Source organism: Gymnoscopelus microlampas (assembly GCF_963454915.1).
Source record: "Gymnoscopelus microlampas genome assembly, chromosome: 5".
In the NCBI taxonomy this organism is placed as follows: domain Eukaryota; kingdom Metazoa; phylum Chordata; class Actinopteri; order Myctophiformes; family Myctophidae; genus Gymnoscopelus; species Gymnoscopelus microlampas.
In genome coordinates, this window is record NC_139942.1 from 45,272,364 (window position 1) to 45,294,923 (window position 22,560).

A 22,560-nucleotide genomic window follows, 5' to 3' on the forward strand; every position below is an offset into this window, starting at 1 on the left:
CTTTTAAACAAATATTCTTGATTCTTTTTTTAATTCATTGAAATTAATAGAATTAGTTTACTGATAAAAGAAGATATTCTATTTGAGGTGGCAAACGTTTTAGCATAGCTGTTTTTATCTGAAATTCAGATATGAGAAGAGTTTCCCTTGAATGTTCACGCATTCAGATTCTGAATGCATGAACATTCAAGGGAAACTATTCACATTCAAAGGGAATATAATTTAGGCACAGTATGGAATGATTTTAGGCCTGCTTTAAATCCCTTTTGGGGTATAACAGTGAAAATTGTCTTGACTTGCTGGCATTATGGTATTTCTCTGTTATTTATGTTTGTCATCGTCTGTCGATATGTGTAAGGGGACCACAGTAGAAATAAGTCTATTTACTGTGTTTTATTATCCTTGATTGTCTTTTTAACTCTCTTATGGCTGAAAGCAATCAAATTCTTGCAATTGTCTATCACTATAGTAAAAAATAATCATTCAACAATTCACAGGTGATGCCAATGAATGACCTAGTAACGGATGGGGTGTTTAGCTTACTGACTCTTAATATAGGTTCAAGTTCAGGACCCTGCATGAGGAAACATCTGGCTCTGCAGTAGGCCATAAATATGACCAGATATCTCCTCAACTAAACCAGCTTAAATTAGCTTCCTTCCTGTGTTTATGTCATCTGGAAGGGCGCTCTATAAAATCTCTACCAGGAAGAGATGTCTGTCTGTCTGTCTGTCTGTCTGTCTGTCTGTCAGTTGTCTGTCTGTCTGCCTGCCTGCCTGCCTGCCTGCCTGCCCGCCTGTCTGTCTGCCTGCCTGCCTGCCTGCCTGCCTGCCTGCCTGCCTGCCTGCCTGCCTGCCTGCCTGCCTGCCTGCCTGCCTGTCTGTCTGTCTGTCTGTCTGTCTGTCCTGTCTATTCATTATTAGGCTATGTGATTCTAGCTACTGAAAGCATGGGGATTTTTCCCCAGCACACACACACACACACACACACACACACACACACACACACACACACACACACACACACACACACAGACACAGCTCTAATGTTTTTTTTTCTTTCTAAGTTGTTAAATCCACTTGGAATGTCAGCTGAGAGCCAAGCCTTTGTGGGAAAACCTTTACTGGTTATGATTGGGCTATAACTAAGTTCTCATAGAAATATAACTGGTTATACATTTTTCAAGTGTAATTTCTTCCTCGGCCTATAGTGTGAATGTGCCTTCACAAACACACAGCCTGCAAAACATCGGCCATGCCTTTCGGCCTGGCGGAGACAACAAAGGGTCTGTATTTAAATACAAGCCAAGTAAATGCAGGCTAGCCAATCTAAACTAAAAACTTCCTAAATCAACATGGGACGTCTCTAATTTCCGTGTATTTTGACAGAGAAACGTAGAGGTGGAGACTGAGGAAGTTAAGGGGTGAGAGGGGTGACAGCACTCACACAGCAGCAGGCAGCAGCCAGCCCACTGACGCACGGAGCGCTGCGCTCACTGGTAGCTCTTACTAGAGAGCGTGAGCCCACCCGACGCGGTTAGAAGAACGGCAACTTTAGTCCTTCTGTCCTTCTGTGCGGACAGTTCGCGATGTGACTCACAGGTTTGAACTGAAGTAGAGACAGAACTAGGTGTTTTCTTTACTGCTATTTGATTTCCCGCTCTCACTGTCTTACACATGGAGTACTGGAGGCAGTGTGCGCTGTGGCTGATCAGCTGCAACGTGCTGCCGGCCAACCACCGCGTCACGGGGGAGAGGGCGCAGGTGTTCGACCTGGCCCAGACCCTGAGGGACGGGGTGCTGCTCTGCCAGCTCCTCAACAACCTCACACCTCGCACCGTCAACCTGAAGGAGATCAACCTCAGGCCGCAGATGTCACAGGTATAAACTCTTTTCTTTGGTACAACACTTTGGTCTTTTCTTTGCTACAAGCCTATACCAGTGGTTCTCAATCTCAACCTTTTCAGGCCGGGACCCCCCAAAATAATCCTATTTGAACCGAGGACCCCCCCACCCTGATAAGCACTTGGAATTGTAGGAGTTGAGGCATTCAATTTAGTTTGACTCGGTTCTGCAGATAATTATAGTGAAAATAGCAGATATACAAGCTCACAACCCTTGCTTTGAGCTTGTATTGCCGTATTGGCTACTTTCACAATGTTTTCCTCTGATATTATTTGACAATTTGCCCAATGTTTGACCAGTATTTATCATATAGTTTGTTTAATAGTTTTGATGCAGTAATGGTCATTTTTATTTTTTGAGGTATTATAAAGGTCTTAAAAGTCCTTAAATTGTCACTTCACTGTCATCTGAGGACCCCCCTAAAATCATGACCCACACGTTGAGAATCACTGCTCTACACATACACACACACACACACACACACACACACACACACACACACACACACACACACACACACACACACACACACACACACACACACACACACACACACACACACAGAGTTTATGATGCTTATCCACTCAACTGTCTTAACTGTTCCTTGTGGTATTAATTAAAAGTGCCTGAGTCCATGAGCCTATGTTGTATGAATGACGTTTCTGTCTAACTATTTGTACATTGAATGAATACTCAAACATCAATTTCAGTTTTAGTTGAGTGTGAAAGTGCTCATAAGTAGTTCCCTGATATGACATGATTATAAAAAAAAGGATTTTCAGTGAACAGGATGTTTTAGATTTAGATGAGTTGTTTTGTGCCACTGCTATCCAGTTCACACAAGGTCATGGCCTTGCTCTGGAACTGTGTCAAAATGATAAGTGCCATTCTGAACGTTGTAAGGCATTTGTATTGCAGACTTTATTCACATGCAGGCAAACCCCAAATGCTTCTCAGGAAATACACACACACAAAAAAAAAAAGCTACCGAAACAAGTGCAATAAAGTTATTGTATATGACACAAAACTAGATTGAAACATCTATAGGCCTAATTTATATGTTTAATGAAACAACTGTGACTCATCCAGCGATGAGTGTAGTCTAAACAAGGGTATTCATAAACTTCCTTTGTATTGGATGGATGGATGCCCTGGGGAATGGTCCCAATCCTGGACCAAAACCACGTTCTACCCAGAATCCCTCCAATCGCCACTGGAGAGGCCTGATAAAATCCTGACTTTGATCCACCCCTTAGTTACACACAGACACACTAATGTGTTTGTACAGAGAGTTGCAGTTTGCTTAGCTCTGAGTTTGCAGCCGTGCAGCCACACGTGTAGGGCTGTGTTTGCACTATTTCACGTCTGTGCAGCCATTTCTGAGATTTCATGTTTTTGTTATGAGAAGAGCCGGTTCGGATGTATGACAGCAAACTTTTCTAATACACACACAGCAGATATGTTAGACAGTCCTTCTCACTGCTGTACTGCTGGTGCCAGGTACTTTTTCACATGATGAAAACACTCAGTCACAGTATATCCTGCATCAGGAAACATCCTATAGCTACGTGAAACGTATGTGAGAAAAGACGGTTTGTGAGAAGCTTTATCTACCAAACCTATTGCAAAAGAACTGACATGAGAACAGAGATTCTATCTGAGTAAGACAGTTTCCTTAATATTTTTAAAGGAACTCAGATGCTTACAAATATAAAATGGGACCATATAGAATCAAAATAACTCAATTTGGCCTGTTAACAAAAAGAAATAAAGCATTCCAGTTCGCTTCTTTAATTGTAACACTTGTGTTGGATAAACCTCCACTCTATCTCACATGGCTAGCCCCATATACTTCGTCGTACAACAAATAGTGAAAGTAGCAGATCTACAAGCTCGCAGTGCGACACTTTGTGAACTTGTAGATCGGCCATTTTCTCTAAATTTGTATATATTTATGTTTTACAATTTTGGGCAATGTTTTACCTATAATGACATGCTCGAAATAGGCTCTCCAGGTTTAAAGTGGTACCCTCTATATCAGGGGTTTTCAACCAGTGGTCCGGGGACCACCAGTGGTCCTTGACGGGGTTCATGGGGGTCCCCAGCCAAATGAATAGTTAGCAACCAAATTGACCCTTATATGTCTGTAACTCTGAGAGTGTACAAATGGAACCAAATGGACCCTAACGGGTCCATTTGGTTCCATTTGTACACTCTCAGAGTTAAATGAACACTGATGATGGTGATACAGTGTAGATTGGGACCCCCAATAAACCTAAATGGTTGAGTCCCTGGCATATATTTTCAAATGGGGGTCCGTGGGCTAATATGTGTCAATTTGGGGGTCCTTGACACGAAAAAGGTTGAAAACCACTGCTCTATATTATATCTCATATGTGCTGTGTCAGTAGGCTACATTAGTGTCCGGCATGCAGCTGTTATAGAATGAACACCAAGGCCATGCAGTGTAAGTTGCTGAACAATGGACTGTCGTTGCCGGCAGCTATAGGGCATATGTGTGCATGGTTGAGAGAGCCATGTGCATCAAGGGGCCCCAGATTTTAAATGGCCTCTTCATTGTGTCCCTCTGACCTGAGATCTGCAGAATGACAATGCAGGCATGGAGGTAATGGACGCAGTGTGGTGCAGCGTGCTGTGATTGAATAGCCCTCAGAACTGCTATTTATACACAGGGGTTTTCAAACCCCTGAGCATTAGACCTACAAACTGACTTCCATTAGGTCCCATGGACCCCCTATCCACGGGACCCTGGCAGGGAAAGATTTAAAGTTAAATTAAATTGAATACATGTCACAATTGTACTTGAGAAATATAGTCATGATATTAAAACATATGGTTGGAATAGTCAAATATTTAATGTAATATGAAGTGCATTGAATTATGGCTAAAATAAAGACGAGATTGGACAGTAACACAAAAGTATGCTGGATTATGAACGTGAGTATTTAATGTCCTATATGTATAATTTAATGATTCTTACGGTTCATTTAAGAGATAAATGAACTCTCTGGATTTGACTGTGTATAGGATGAATTAAAACGACAGACAGAAGGATAGAGAGACAGATGGCTTGGCTTGACTTTGTCTTTAGCTTTGCCATCTGGGACCCATAAAGAGACCATGAAAAATTGATTTACAGTAGCCTATGACGTCTGACATGTCATGAATCCTAATTTAAATATTTACTTCTCAAGAATCCTGTGGCAGGATCCGTGATATCGTTCCATAACTAAAATAGAGAGACTCGCTCTTTCAGTTTCAATATACAATAAATGAATCCGTATATGCAGTGTATAAGTGAAATATGAGTTTCACTCAAACACGTTTCCACTAAAACACTGACTTAATGACTGAGTGTACTCTGTCCTTGGTCTGCTCTTGTTTCCTTATACGTCAAAATCTCTTCACCATAAATAATCGATCTACAAGCTCACATTTCTGGCGAATGTTCCCCCCAGAATAGGGGGGGCATTCGGGTTCAAGTGGTTACTATATCCCTTTTATGAAAATGTACGACATATGAATCTGTGGTTGAGTTTGTGATTAGTACCGTAGTACGACTAACCAGACTCAGTGATTCTCAACCTTTTTTATTTCAAGGACCTCCCCCAGTTTGAAATGGCGTTAAGCCACGGACTTCCATTTGATACGATTTTAATATCTTGAGTGGGCAAACGGAACCAAATGCACCCGTAAGGGTCCATTTGGTTCCATTTGTTCACTTTCAGAGTTACAGACCCGTTAAGTGTCCATTTGGTTCCTATAACTATCAGTCATTTTGCTGGGGAACCCCCCCTGGAACCCCCTCAACCAAGGACCTTCCCGGGGGTCCCTGGACCCCACGTTGAGAACCCAGTGCATTACTACCACCTAGACCACGTTCATCCACTTCCTCCACAGACACAGAGGTCCCCGGGGCGGGAGAGCGATTGAGCAATCACAGGCGTCTCCTCGATGAGGGGCTCTGATAAAGAGCAGCCTATCTGTGCTCACATCCTCCGCGAAAAACACAATCTTGTTGTAGCCCGTATTTACCACACATTATCAAAAATATTAAGTCCCGAGTTTGTCATCTTTCAAAGCGTTGGCTTGATTGTGTGTGTGTGTGTGTGTGTGTGTGTGTGTGTGTGTGTGTGTGTGTGTGTGTGTGTGTGTGTGTGTGTGTGTGTGTGTGTGTGTGTGTGTGTGTGTGTGTGTGTGTGTGTGTGTGTGCGGAAGTGATGTGACAAGGTCACAACTGCTATCTGTGCCAATGAATGTCGTCTGGGGAAGACGGTTTGTCAACCAATTTGTTCTGCACCGCCATTTTTGTGTTCTTTTTAACCATGTTGTTCCAAGGAGGCAAGCCATCTTCTAGAAAAGGGTCTGTGTTGTTCTTCTGTGTGTGTGTGTGTGTGTGTGTGTGTGTGTGTGTGTGTGCGCGTGCGTGCGTGCGTGCGTGCGTGCATGCGTGCGTGCGTGCGTGCGTGCGTGCGTGCGTGCTTTCATATGTTGTAAATCGATTGTGTGAATATTTTTCATATTTTGTAAATTCTTATGAGATTAGATTATCCATATTATCCATAAAACTTAGATTATCCATATCCATATTTGGGCAAGACTGATGTCATCAGTATGTTATCATACAGGGCCATGCCACTCACATACACATAGTGAAAGTAGTGCAGTTTGCTGTGGCTCCACTGTAGAGTAAAACTTTATGGTTTCACTTCAAAATATAGGACAGGGGAAGTTTGTAAGTGTATATCGGCTTGCAGTATGCCAACACGCACGCACGCACGCAGATTTGCTTAATGTGCAACATTGTTTTCTCACTCAACAGTAAACAAACCAACATACAGTATATGAATTTATCAGTATAGGGTTTATCACACGGCTTGGTTGAATGCGTGTCTATTGTTTTTAAATGTGAAGCACCATGAGTTGTGGAGAACGGTATTTTGCTCCCCTGTATGCCTAGTGTGTATATTGTGGAAGTGACAATAAAACTGATTCTGATTCTGATTGATTCTGATTGGTCAATCACTGAATTCAGCGGTGTGTTATTTCTGGATAATGACGATGAGCTCAACAACAGACCTCTGTCTAATCAAAGACTCAGAGCACCTGCTGCGCTGCTTGAATTTATGCTGTATGTATCCAACATGGCAGCCATGAAAACAAACACACAATGTCATTTACAGCTAAACATTGCTCTCAAGAATGTTTTTCAACACATTTGAAGAGAGAAATAGACAATGCAGTAACCAAAAATGTCAACACTTCCTGTTGTTTTCCGAGGCGACCGTGTTGCGCTGGATGGACGGACGGCCGCACCTGGCATAAATGTATGGAATACTTTCTTTACCGAAAGCAAGGAAATACTTCATTTTGTTGTTACTTTTAGGTCAATTTATTAATTCATATATTAAGCAACCGTGTAATAAGCGGAATAATTGACGGTGCGCCGTCATTGTTTAGAAATAAACCCCTTCAGGATGATTAAACATCCTTTTGGCCTCAACAATGACTGGCACGCCATCAATTATCCCTTGCATAGTACAGGGTATCTGCACATTTCTAAATTGACAATTAAGAAATGTCTTCTCGCGTGTCTTCTTCTCCTCCGCGTCATCAGCGCCCATACCCAAGGTGGGGTTGGCGAAAGGGCCTGTGTGGAGTTTGCATGTTCTCCCCGTGTCTCCTAGGGTAGTTAATACCCTCACAAAAACATGTAGTAATCCTGGTCACTATACTGCCTCCCCCTGGTCAGCCAGGGCGCCTGATGGAGGGGAAGGGAACTGGTTGGAATAACGTGTTCCTTCCACGCGCTACGTCCAACCAGGGAAACTCCCCCCTGTCAGGTGACAAGAAGGTCAGTTGGCTCTCATGCATTGAAGGAGGCATGAGCTCGGCCCTGGCCTCCCTAGGCTGGTGGGGGGAGTGTAGCGCCCAGGATCACTTGGTAAATTGGCGCCGGGTGAAAAAAAGGGTTACAAAATCGAGGGATAAAAAAAAGAAATATTTTATAGCTTTAAAAAAATAAAAAGAGACCGTTACTGCATCAAAATTAATCAACTAACTATACTATAAAAATGGTCAAACATTGGCCAAATTGTCAAATATCACCTACAGTATAAGACAGAAAATAACCTAAAAAAAAATCTACAAGCTCACAACGACTCGAGCTTGTAGATCTGCTATTTACCTGCGGAACCGAGTCAAACTAAATGTAATGCCTCAACTCCTACAATCTCAAGTGCTTGTCAGGGTGGGAGGTCCCCAAATATGTTTATTTTGGGGGGTCGCGGCCCGAAAAGTTTGAGAACCCCTGAACTAGATAACATTCTACAGGGCAATACCCATATCTTTCAGTCCAAATTCTGTCACAGCTGCGACCTGTCCAGGGGGAAGAGAGCTCTCGAAACAAACACAAACAAGACATCTATTATTCCTCAAGCCATCAATCTACATAACATGCATATGTAAATTTGTTTCATTTTCTCACTTGCACTTTTGTCTTGATTTGATTTGTTTGCTTTACAAGGCTACATAAGCATTTAATGTGTTTTTTAAATTTATTTTATTTAGTAAATACGGTAGTCTGACTGTGTATTCTGTTCTTTTACTGTGTGTGTGTTTGTGTGTGTGTGTGTGTGCGTGCGTGCGTGCGTGCGTGCGTTCGTGCGTGCGTGCGTGCGTGCGTGCGTGCGTGCATGTGTGTGCGTGCATGTGTGTCTGGGTGAATGAACGAGTGGTCCCACCCAGACAGAGTGAAAGAGAAAGGAACAGTGTGACAGACATAGTGAGCGTGTTGGCTGGCACGTCGTTGTGCAAAACATGTGGCATCACAACCATGGCACAGTGCCAACAATATCCCGTATAAGTTGATCAGATGTCTGAAGTCCTCTGTCATAGTGAAAGAGAAGAGTCTGATTTCATTACTCCTACTTCACAAAATGTTAAATGGAAAAACCTGGCACGTGAAGAGAACTGATTCTAGAGCCTGTGAAATGTTAATGTTTCACAGTTTTTTTGTTGTTCTTTTTTTGTGGAAATTTTAAAAGTGCATGTTGTTGTTTTTAATACAGTTCCTGTGCTTGAAGAATATCCGTACATTCCTGACGTCGTGCTGTGAGGGGTTTGGGATGAAGAAAATCGACTTATTTGAGGCCTTTGACCTGTTTGATGTTCGGGACTTTGGAAAGGTAACATCAGCATGTTTCTTTGATCAACGTCAACAAAATAATTCTATGTTGGGCACACAAAAGTAGCAAAAATAGCCGATCTACAAACTGCATCGCGGTGTGTTTTGAGCTTATAGATCTGCAATTTTTGAATTGAATAGTAACAGTTTTGGACATGTGAGGTTTCCCACCCGACAGCAATGATATCTTCTCTGCTATGTAAATCCATTGATCTTGAGACAGTTTGACATAAATCATTGGTATCCGTTTTATTACATGAGCTTAGGGCAATTCAGTTCAATAAACTTGACTCTATTATAATATATAATATATATTTGTCCTCTGTCTATACATACTAGAGATTCAGATCACTGTCTGTGAGGCATACATGCAGCATAAATAATAGAATACATATGTACTGTATGTCCCATGTGCTTTAAGAGAGACTGGCCAAGTTTAAAGTGTGTGTGTGTGTGTGTGTGTGTGTGTGTGTGTGTGTGTGTGTGTGTGTGTGTGTGTGTGTGTGTGTGTGTGTGTGTGTGTGTGTGTGTGTGTGTGTGTGTGTGTGTGTGTGTGTGTGTGTGTGTGTGTGTGTTTACTTTAAGTGGTAATATGTATATGTGCCTTTTGTTTGTGTGTGCATACGTATACGTACTTGTCTTCAAGCAAGCGTGTTTAAAGGCATCTAATGTTTGTAGTGTATTTTGCTTGGCGCTGACACTATTTTCAACATTATCTCTATGAATTTGTTGTAGGCCTAATGTTCCATTAGCAGTCAATGAAAACCTGAAATCTGTGCTGAAAACTTAAATTATCTGTGAGAACCACAACCTTTACTTCTTTTAGCCACTTCCCACATAGCAAAACAGTCTGGCTCAGTGTCTAGCCCTACAGACCACACTCGGCCCACATCAGTTGTCCCAACTCCATGGGGAGCCGTGTGAGCTTGTATTCGCTATTTGTTAATTATTAATTTGTGAAAAAAATCTGTCTGTGATTCTGGGGCTAATCTTGCAAATTGCTGGACTGTCCAGTGCCATATTACTTGAGCACACTGCCAATAGGCCAATGACCTTTTTATTTTATTTTCACATATTGTGTACTTATACTGGAAGGCAATGGACTGGACCACAACCTTTACTTCTTGGATTGGGCTGAAATTCTGCCCAAATATGACCGATGACATATTTGGGCAGAATGATGAGACCGATGAGCCATGACGTCATTAGACCGCTTCTTGATAATTAAGATAAAAATCTCAGTGTTTGGGGGATGGATGGGGTTGGAAATCTCTTCCCGTACGTACCGGAATAAACTTCCCATGCCACTCAAACTCTGACGTGCTACAGTAGGTCTCACCCATAGACTGAGCATTAGTCACTGGCACTGCATAATTCACTGGAGTAACAAATTCCATTCCTCTGCTGGGTAGCCATAGGCCTTACCCCAGGCCTGTCCACTGCATAGAGGGGCCCTAGGCATGAACACTGCATAGGGCCCTGGAGAGAGATGCAATGAGAGAAAGAGGGAAGAACAAGGGTTATTTCTCAGTATAAATTATATTCCCTGAACGGACAAATAAATAAATGCATACATACATAAATAAACAAACATTGTGTCAAGCGAGTCAATGTAAAATAATTGCGAACTCTGTTCTACAGAACTCAAATATGGATTTGATTTCATTTAATTAGGATACAGGTCCAGTGGGTACCTAAACCTAAACATAAACCAAACTGCTGGTATACTATTCATGATATGATGATCTCAACGTCTTTCCTTCCTGTGTGTGACACTGCATGTACGGCGTTTGTTATACTCAGACCACACACATCTTTGAGGTGGTCTTTGAGCGTCCAGCTTCCTTCAGCTCAGCTTGGAGGCCTCCAGTTTTTGACAAAATGTTATAAAACATTTTTAAATACATTTTTAGGGTGCTTTTGTTTTACCCCCTTTTTCTCCCCAATTTACACGTCCAGTGGGCACCAGGTATTTCTGGTCACCACAAATGTATGCTTTGAAAAATGGTTGGATATAATGTATATATGATTTGAACGTGCACAGTACAGCATTATCAGACCTAAATGTACCCATCAAATTCTTGTTTATATCCAAAATGACTGGATATCACAGGTTTTGCTGCAATTTGTAGCAATTGTAGAAATATTGGACCTTAAATGTAATAAAAACTAAATCATATGTATTTGGCCCCCCTCATTTATAAAATAAACATACATATACAATTTAAAATACAAAATTAACTGTTAAAGAAAATGGTGCCCAGAAATATCTGGTGCCCACTGTTCCGGTTACCGTGGGCTGGCACTTTGCCACTACACCACCGAGCGCCTTCCTTCCTTCCTGTGTGTGATGATGCTGCATGCAGGGCATTTCCTCCTCAGACCACACAACGCTTTGAGGTGGTCTTTGAGCCTCCAGCTTCCTTCAGCTCAGCTTGTGAGCCTCCAGGTTCTGACCAAACCCAGGATATTTACGTCTTATATTCTTTATATGGATGGTTCATTAACACGTTCAACCTGGCTTCACTATTTTTGGCATGTAATTACTGGCAGAAATATTAAAATTTCTTCAAAATTCTTAACCCGTTAAGACCTAAGGCCGCTTCTACAAATGTCTTCTAAATTGGCAGTTCCCACACTTTCGAGATTTAAAAAAAATGTTCTGCTATTTTTGAATAGCCAACGCTAAGATCTAAAGGAGGAGGGTGTCTGTTGTAAGACCCGAAACACCCAGTGACTCGAGGTAACAATACTGATGATGTGTCTAAGTTTGTGCATCAGTTGATGTTTTATTAACTGAAAACTCTGGGAGTGGGAGTACCAGTGACAACCATGAATAGACTGGGTGACAACCCACGAAGAGTAGCGGTGACATCTGGAGAGACAGAGGATGGCCGGAGAGACGGCGACCCGGGGTGGAGAGGGTTGGCAGTCCAAACCACTACTTCCGTGAGGAAGAACCAAAAGCTACAGGCTGCAGTGAAACCTGCAGGGAGGGATTAATCCATCAAGGCAGAGTGAGATGTTTGTGCCCAGCAGCAACGACGATGCAACGCACAGAAAACCCCCTACCTTTGGCCAGACGAGGGAGGAGCCAGGCCCGGAGGCAACCCACAGAGCCTAGAGCAGGGACGCAGACGGCAAAAACGTTTTAATGGGTTAAGCTAAAAAAAATAAAAAATACAAATAATTCAAAATAAATAGCTCAAATAACCGATCTACCAGCTCACAAAGCGTTGCGATGTGATGCGTTGTAAGCTTGTAGATCGCCGTGCAACGGCATCGTACGACAACTTATAAAATAAATGTGGTGGTTAATGCCCTCTCTGTCCCTGTCAAATAAATAAAGTAAAAACAGTAATTAGCAGAATAACTATTCTGCAAATGAATGAAAAGATCTTTTGACATACAAGTCACTCTTACCTGTTGCATGGGCCCTATAGCCATGCAAGCAGCCACGTACAGTTCAGAACATGACATATTTTGAAAAGGAAATGCAAAATCTTTATCCCAACAAGTCATTTAGTCTTAAAATCCACTTTTTTTTCATAAACACATGCAGAATAAAAACACTAATGCAGGGAGGTCATTTCAGTGCTGAGCTAACAGTACCACCTTAATTATATATGACTCTGTAAAAGGTTAAAGATACAGATGTCTTTGCAGTGCAATAGTATCAGTTTACAGCGAGCAGGTCTATTTAAAGTAACAAGCACACCTGGCTTGAAGCGAAGCCACAGAACACACACACACACACACACACACACACACACACACACACACACACACACACACACACACACACACACACACACACACACACACACACACACACACACACACACACACACACACACACACACACACACACACACGCACAGGAAACTAAGAGAGTGAGAGTGAAAATAGAGACGCTGTCATGTCTTGCACTAAATATCTAAACTAGGCCTGCAAATCCAAAGCTCGAAAATACGTTTTCGAGCTTTGGATTTGCAGGCCTATTGTTTAGATATTTATTTTAGTTCTTGATTTCCATATTCATATAACATTCACTTATGTTGTCATCAACAAGAAGCTGGAGAAACCATTGCTGATGCTGTTGTAAATATTGTTCAAGTTATTCAGATATGCAAATCGATAAACAAATATGTAAATATATGCATTTCAGTCAACCACAATTATTGGCAGAATATATAACATAGCATAAACCGTATGAGGTCTCTAAGGCAGTGGTTCTCAAAGTGGGGTCTGGGGACCCCCAGTGGTCCTTGAAGAGGTTTCAGGGGCTCCATAGCTAAGTGGAGTGGAGTTGCTAAGTTGATAGTTCGAAACCAAATGGACCCTTATGGGCCTGTAACTCAGAGAGTGTACAACTGGAACCAAATGGACCTGTGTACACTCTCAGAGTCATGGGGGTCCGTGACCTAAAATGCATACAGTACCAAACTAGGGGGGGTGTGAAATTCTGAAATTCTGAAATTCTGCCCAAATATGACCGATGACATATTTGGGCAGAATGATGAGACCGATGAGCCATGACGTCATTAGACCGCTTCTTGATAATTAAGATAAAAATCTCAGTGTTTGGGGGATGGATGGGGTTGGAAATCTCTTCCCGTACGTACCGGAATAAACTTCCCATGCCACTCAAACTCTGACGTGCTACAGTAGGTCTCACCCATAGACTGAGCATTAGTCACTGGCACTGCATAATTCACTGGAGTAACAAATTCCATTCCTCTGCTGGGTAGCCATAGGCCTTACCCCAGGCCTGTCCACTGCATAGAGGGGCCCTAGGCATGAACACTGCATAGGGCCCTGGAGAGAGATGCAATGAGAGAAAGAGGGAAGAACAAGGGTTATTTCTCAGTATAAATTATATTCCCTGAACGGACAAATAAATAAATGCATACATACATAAATAAACAAACATTGTGTCAAGCGAGTCAATGTAAAATAATTGCGAACTCTGTTCTACAGAACTCAAATATGGATTTGATTTCATTTAATTAGGATACAGGTCCAGTGGGTACCTAAACCTAAACATAAACCAAACTGCTGGTATACTATTCATGATATGATGATCTCAACGTCTTTCCTTCCTGTGTGTGACACTGCATGTACGGCGTTTGTTATACTCAGACCACACACATCTTTGAGGTGGTCTTTGAGCGTCCAGCTTCCTTCAGCTCAGCTTGGAGGCCTCCAGTTTTTGACAAAATGTTATAAAACATTTTTAAATACATTTTTAGGGTGCTTTTGTTTTACCCCCTTTTTCTCCCCAATTTACACGTCCAGTGGGCACCAGGTATTTCTGGTCACCACAAATGTATGCTTTGAAAAATGGTTGGATATAATGTATATATGATTTGAACGTGCACAGTACAGCATTATCAGACCTAAATGTACCCATCAAATTCTTGTTTATATCCAAAATGACTGGATATCACAGGTTTTGCTGCAATTTGTAGCAATTGTAGAAATATTGGACCTTAAATGTAATAAAAACTAAATCATATGTATTTGGCCCCCCTCATTTATAAAATAAACATACATATACAATTTAAAATACAAAATTAACTGTTAAAGAAAATGGTGCCCAGAAATATCTGGTGCCCACTGTTCCGGTTACCGTGGGCTGGCACTTTGCCACTACACCACCGAGCGCCTTCCTTCCTTCCTGTGTGTGATGATGCTGCATGCAGGGCATTTCCTCCTCAGACCACACAACGCTTTGAGGTGGTCTTTGAGCCTCCAGCTTCCTTCAGCTCAGCTTGTGAGCCTCCAGGTTCTGACCAAACCCAGGATATTTACGTCTTATATTCTTTATATGGATGGTTCATTAACACGTTCAACCTGGCTTCACTATTTTTGGCATGTAATTACTGGCAGAAATATTAAAATTTCTTCAAAATTCTTAACCCGTTAAGACCTAAGGCCGCTTCTACAAATGTCTTCTAAATTGGCAGTTCCCACACTTTCGAGATTTAAAAAAAATGTTCTGCTATTTTTGAATAGCCAACGCTAAGATCTAAAGGAGGAGGGTGTCTGTTGTAAGACCCGAAACACCCAGTGACTCGAGGTAACAATACTGATGATGTGTCTAAGTTTGTGCATCAGTTGATGTTTTATTAACTGAAAACTCTGGGAGTGGGAGTACCAGTGACAACCATGAATAGACTGGGTGACAACCCACGAAGAGTAGCGGTGACATCTGGAGAGACAGAGGATGGCCGGAGAGACGGCGACCCGGGGTGGAGAGGGTTGGCAGTCCAAACCACTACTTCCGTGAGGAAGAACCAAAAGCTACAGGCTGCAGTGAAACCTGCAGGGAGGGATTAATCCATCAAGGCAGAGTGAGATGTTTGTGCCCAGCAGCAACGACGATGCAACGCACAGAAAACCCCCTACTTTTGGCCAGACGAGGGAGGAGCCAGGCCCGGAGGCAACCCACAGAGCCTAGAGCAGGGACGCAGACGGCAAAAACGTTTTAATGGGTTAAGCTAAAAAAAATAAAAAATACAAATAATTCAAAATAAATAGCTCAAATAACCGATCTACCAGCTCACAAAGCGTTGCGATGTGATGCGTTGTAAGCTTGTAGATCGCCGTGCAACGGCATCGTACGACAACTTATAAAATAAATGTGGTGGTTAATGCCCTCTCTGTCCCTGTCAAATAAATAAAGTAAAAACAGTAATTAGCAGAATAACTATTCTGCAAATGAATGAAAAGATCTTTTGACATACAAGTCACTCTTACCTGTTGCATGGGCCCTATAGCCATGCAAGCAGCCACGTACAGTTCAGAACATGACATATTTTGAAAAGGAAATGCAAAATCTTTATCCCAACAAGTCATTTAGTCTTAAAATCCACTTTTTTTTCATAAACACATGCAGAATAAAAACACTAATGCAGGGAGGTCATTTCAGTGCTGAGCTAACAGTACCACCTTAATTATATATGACTCTGTAAAAGGTTAAAGATACAGATGTCTTTGCAGTGCAATAGTATCAGTTTACAGCGAGCAGGTCTATTTAAAGTAACAAGCACACCTGGCTTGAAGCGAAGCCACAGAACACACACACACACACACACACACACACACACACACACACACACACACACACACACACACACACACACACACACACACACACACACACACACACACACACACACACACACACACACACACACACACACACACACGCACAGGAAACTAAGAGAGTGAGAGTGAAAATAGAGACGCTGTCATGTCTTGCACTAAATATCTAAACTAGGCCTGCAAATCCAAAGCTCGAAAATACGTTTTCGAGCTTTGGATTTGCAGGCCTATTGTTTAGATATTTATTTTAGTTCTTGATTTCCATATTCATATAACATTCACTTATGTTGTCATCAACAAGAAGCTGGAGAAACCATTGCTGATGCTGTTGTAAATATTGTTCAAGTTATTCAGATATGCAAATCGATAAACAAATATGTAAATATATGCATTTCAGTCAACCACAATTATTGGCAGAATATATAACATAGCATAAACCGTATGAGGTCTCTAAGGCAGTGGTTCTCAAAGTGGGGTCTGGGGACCCCCAGTGGTCCTTGAAGAGGTTTCAGGGGCTCCATAGCTAAGTGGAGTGGAGTTGCTAAGTTGATAGTTCGAAACCAAATGGACCCTTATGGGCCTGTAACTCAGAGAGTGTACAACTGGAACCAAATGGACCTGTGTACACTCTCAGAGTCATGGGGGTCCGTGACCTAAAATGCATACAGTACCAAACTAGGGGGGGTGTCCTTGAAAAAGTTTTAGAATCACTTGTCTAAGCCAGTAGCTCCCAAACTGGAGAGTCGGGATCCCCAGGGGGGTCACCAAATTATTTTGGGGGGTCCCTAGATGATTACCTTAATGTGCAACATTGTTTTCTCACTCAACAGTAAACAAACCAACATACAGTATAAGTGTATACAGGGTATCTGCACATTTCTAAAGTTACAATTTAAGGACTTTTAAGACATATTTTGGCCAAATTGTCAAATATTATGTGAGAAAGAGGCAACCATTGTGAAAATAGCCGATCTGCAAGCTCACAACGCCTCGCAGTGCGAGGCGTTGTGAGCTTGTAGTTCGGCTATTTTTTTTAACCTGACAGGTTGGGGGGTCCCCAGTTCAAATATGATTATTTTGGGGGGGGGGGGGGGGGGGGGGGGGTCAACCTTTGGTCTAAGCAGGGGCTTACTGTAAATTGGTGTGTCTATGGGTGAATTGCAACAATGCATGGTATTATACCCCAGTCCAGAAGTGAAAAACATGAGCATCTTGGATGTACTGTAGAACAGCATGTTACATTAATACAAACATCCCTTTCCCCCCCGTTTCTGCTCTGCAGTATCCAGCATGTGTATTGTAAGACAGTGAAAGTGAAACATGTCAGTGTGCTTGTCTGTGATGAGGGACCCCTCAGGACTCATTAGAGCTGTTCTACTTCTCTAAGTGGAGTCAGTATATTTCTCCCAGTTTATGCCAATATCTGCAGGCGCCTCGAGGCATCTGTCTAGTTTTAGCCGTTGGGGCCTTTAGACAAATAAAGACATGCAGAAGAACTAATGTGTAGTATATGTATGTGTGGCATACATGTGTTATATTGTAGTATATATAAGTATGAGTATACTGAACGTCTGTGCAACGTCTACGACGTGCAGACAGTACATATTTGTAGTGTATTTGTGTAGCGTCTGTGTAGTATACATACTGTATGTATATCTGTTATTATATCTGCTGCTATATATTTCCCCCACCCCAAGCACCTTATGTGACACTGCTCATATGAACATATCTGTAGGCTATATCTGACTTGTCTTCCTGTTTCTTTCTTTCTCTATTTCTGTCCTCATTTCTTGAAACTTATATGCCTTTATTTTACTTTGTGAATAGACTAAGCCCAAGGTCTATTTTTTGCTCTTGTTTTGGAAAGCACTTTAATTGGCTTGGGTCAATTGCTGTTGTTTTTAAATGTTCTATATACATTTGACTTGACTTGACTTGACATACAGAGGCATGTTCTCTCCTTCTGACACACACACACGCACACGCACACGCGCACACACACACACACACACACACACACACACACACACACACACACACACACACACACACACACACACACACACACACACACACACACACACACACACACACACACACAGTGCTTGAACAGTGAAGAGCAGTGGGATAGCATGACCACTTCCTACAGAGATCACACCTTTTCTCTCTCATCTCGGGTGTGTCTCCGATTCTCTCTTTCTGTGTCTCTGAGCTGTGAGGAAGCAGTGTTCTCTACCGAGAGCTTTCTGCCTCATCTCATCTCCCTCGCACAGCGCGCATGACATTATTCCTACATTTGTGCACAAATGCACATGGGTGTGTGTGTGTGTGTGTGTCCGTGTGTATGTGTTTGCGTGCGTGAGAGCGTGCGTGAGAGAGAAAGTTTGAGTGTGGCTGCGCATACATTTGAGTCATTTTCTGTGTATGTTCAGGATATAAGGGTGTGAGTTTGCGTGGATGTACACGTATGTGTACATTTGAGTGATTTTCTGTGTACTGTATGTGTACGTGTACGTGTACGTGTACGTGTACGTGTACGTGTACGTGTACGTGTACGTGTATGTGTGTATCTGATCTGTCTATCATATGAATGAGTGTATGTTTCTCTCTGTGTTGCAAAAAAGCTAAAAAGAAAGAAAGAAAGAAAGAGAAAAATGAAAGAAAGAAAGAACAAACTATCAAAACCCTTGAAGTCTTGTTTTTTGGACCCGCATTCGTCACATTTATTTTTTTAAGAAGCCACTTCATAGTGTCAGATCATATGAATACATTCCTTAGTATACTATAAACCATTGGTTCTCAAAGTGGGGTCCAGGGACCCCCAGAGGTCCTTGGGATGGTTCCAGTGGGTCCCCAGCATAATTAGTTAATAAAGCTTCACAATCATTTTAACGACTTTATCCATTTTATACTTTGGCTATTCAAAAATAGCAGATATACAAGCTCACAGCGCGTCATTTCGTCCCGCACTGCGAGCTTGATTTTTTTTTTTTATCTCGAAAATGTTAAATCATTTTGATAAAAAAAAAAAAACATAAATCTTTTATTCTGGGGGTCCATAGCACAAACCTGTTCAAATGGGGGTCCATCTGAAATACATTGCCAAATACATTGGGTGTCCTCGACACGGAGAAAGTTTGAGAAGCACTGCTATAAGCATTCCCTATTACCTGTCCTTCACGTTCAACAGGTGATGGACACTCTCTCAAAGCTCTCCTACACAGCAATCGCTCAGCAAGCAGGATTCAAGTAAGTCACACACACACACACACACACACACACACACACACACACACACACACACACACACACACACACACACACTCACACTCACACTCACACTCACACGCAGGCAGGCAGGCAGGCAGGCAGGCAGGCAGGCAGGCAGGCAGGCAGGCAGGCAGGCAGACAGACAGACAGACAGACAGACAGACAGACAGACAGACAAAAACAACTCGAAGGGGGTGCTATACCCAGGCTTTTTAATGTGGATCCAAAATGCCTTGGGATTTTGTGATAAGAGTCTTTTATGATAAGAGATTGTTATATTAGAGACTTGCAGTTTTTTTAATACAAAATGCTAGGAAACGCAGGACTAAAAATATGGATGACTGGCATGTGCACATATCTGTGTGGTAGTTTTAGTATGTCTCAATGAAATCTTGATGTTATTTTCAGGCCTTTAAACTTAGGCAAAAGTTGTGGCTGGTAGCTTTTCCAGTCTAATGACGCAGTGTGTGCTTGAATGTCGCTTATGTGGGTGTCTCTGTGAATGCACGGTGGGAGTCATCTGCAGTGGTGGAAAAAGTACTAACTTTTTTTACTTAAGTAAAATTATCAATACTGCAAGTAAAAGTCCAGAGTAAAATATGTTATCGAGTAAAAGTGCAAAAGAATTGGTAACAAAATCTAGTTAAAGTAGAAAGTACTCATTATGCAGAATTTCCCATTTCACAATGTATATAGGGTTGTAGTGGTTAATGTATGTTTTGTAATAATAATCTAAATCTACAAAGTAACTAAACAGTAGTAAATAACGTTTTCAAATAATTGTAGTGGAGTTAAAGTACAATATTTGCCTCTGAGATGTGAGTAGAAGTAAAAGTCAGTCTGAGTAGAAGTAAAAGTACTGAAAACCGGAAATACTCCAGTAAAGTAAAAATACATCAAAATTGTACAAAAGTACAGTACTTGAGTAAATGTACCTACTTACTTTACATCATATTCATTTCCCCCCCAATTAAAATTATTTTATTTCTGTACAGCACCTGTGTTTTCTTTGGATGTGCGTGTTCTATTTTTCATACACGGCTTTACCAACTCTACCAGACATGGTGGGTATACCCACCATGTCTGGCTTTCCAATTGGTTGTTACCATTTTGTGGAACAGATCACTTGGCCAGCCAGTGGATGAAAAATATAGCCTTCCTGTCCCGGCTTGAAGCCACACTTTATGGCTGGAAAACAAAAAACTTATTCTATGTTAATCTCTGTTTACTGATATTTGTGCATCTATCTATAGACAGATAGCCTGACAAACAGAGAGAAATAGACAGACATAGTTTGCTAGACAAACTGATGGGACTACAGTCAGTGGTGGAAAAAGTACTCAAATGTTTTACTTAAGTAAAAGTATCAATACTGAAATGTAGAAATACTCTGTTACAAGTAAAAGTCTGGACTTCATGTACTTCTGTAAAAGTATAAAAGTATTGGCATCAAAAGGTACTTAAAGTACCAAAAGTAAAAGTACTCATTACGCAGAATGTCCCATTACAAGTTTTCAAATGTATAAAAATATTTTGAAAATAGCAGATCTACATAGGGCTATTTTCAAATGGCCGAAATGTATATAGGGCTGAAGTGGTGTTTTGTAATAATAGTTTTTTGTAGTGGTGTCACGGTGCGAGGCAGGGAGTCGTAGGACCCAAGCGCAGACAGTGACGTGGAGACAGAACGGATCAGATGCAGGGGTTTTATTAACTAAACAGGGAAAACAAGGCAAGGCTAGGTAACCGACAGAACACCGTGACAACAACAATGAATCAACACAGACTGGAAACAGAGGGGAATATAAATAGACAAGGACTAGCTAGGCACAGGTGAGAACAAAGGACAATTAACACAGGGATTGGCTGGGGCACAACAGGACACAGGTGGAGAACATAACTAATCAAAGGGAGGTGAGACAAGACAGGAAACACTAACTAGGCTAAACAGGAAACACTTGGACATCACTACAAAATAACAGTACAAGGAGAACCGGGAACAATACAGCAGAAAGAGGGTTCAAAAGGGTCCAATACCAATTAAGGTCAGACAATGGCTAAATAATAAAGTCAGTCCACGGTCCGAGGAGCGGATCGTGACAAGTGGAGTAAAAGTACAACATTTGTCTCTGAGAAAAGTACCTCAAAATTGTACTTAAGTACAGTACTTGAGTAAATGTACTTAGTTACTTTACACCACTGACTACAGTAAGATACTGTGTAGATAGACAGACAGACAGACAGACAGACAGACAGACAGACAGACAGACAGACAGACAGACAGACAGACAGACAGACAGACAGACAGACAGATAGATAGATAGATAGATAGATAGATAGATAGATAGATAGATAGATAGATAGATAGGTAGATAGATCGATAGATAGATAGATAGATAGATAGATAGATAGATAGATAGATAGATAGACAGATAGATAATTATCTTTTCTCTCTCTCTCTATTCCAAGGCCCTTCCCAACTGAGGAGAGCGAGAGCCTGAAGGATGAAGACATCTACAGTAATCTGGAGGACATGATTGAGTATGTATGAGGCCTTTTCGTCTCCGTGGGCCCATTACTTGCATTGGTTAAGTGTGATTACTTCACTGAGACAGTACTAGCGCAACTCCACACCCAGCTTCCGCTATAGCTCTCTCCAAGGGGGTCTAGAAACCCACGTGCAATTAGCTTCATAAAAAAAAGCTTTTGGCTTTGTTTCTGTGTTATAGAGTCAGAGGAAACGGGTGAGTAATTCTGCAAATGTGCTGGTGTGTTTGCACACCTCCTCCTACAGTGGAGGTCTCCTGGTGTATACGTGACGACTATCACAGTGCTATCGTTGATGGATAGATTATCAAGAGTGAATGGAGATCAGTTTTAGCCGTACATGTGCTGTTTGGTTCAGAAAAAGACTGCTGCCCTCCTTTATGAAGTAATACATTCTTTAACGTACAGCATGTGGCTGTTTTCTTTACCCATATTAGACCTGGAACCCCTCTACGTAACTATACCTTTCATTCGGGAATCCCTTTTGGTGTAGTTGTTGCTATGTACAGTATATAGCAACAT

General features: G+C 41.7%; 1 protein-coding gene across 2 annotated transcripts in view; it reads left to right on the forward strand.

Moving 5' to 3' along the window:
* Positions 1–1,433: 1,433 nt before the first annotated feature.
* Positions 1,434–22,560, forward strand: part of LOC311046100 (guanine nucleotide exchange factor VAV3-like) — an 84,274-nt gene continuing 63,147 nt past the window's right edge. Inside the window, exons 1-4 of one of the 2 annotated variants that reach the window (XM_084058225.1) lie at positions 1,434–1,880; positions 8,996–9,112; positions 19,412–19,470; positions 21,961–22,032. In XM_084058225.1, the coding sequence (XP_083914351.1) occupies positions 1,677–1,880; positions 8,996–9,112; positions 19,412–19,470; positions 21,961–22,032 (452 nt within the window). In that variant the 5' untranslated portion in view covers positions 1,434–1,676. The remainder of the gene's footprint in view (positions 1,881–8,995; positions 9,113–19,411; positions 19,471–21,960; positions 22,033–22,560) is intronic. The other variant, XM_084058224.1, reaches the window with a different exon arrangement.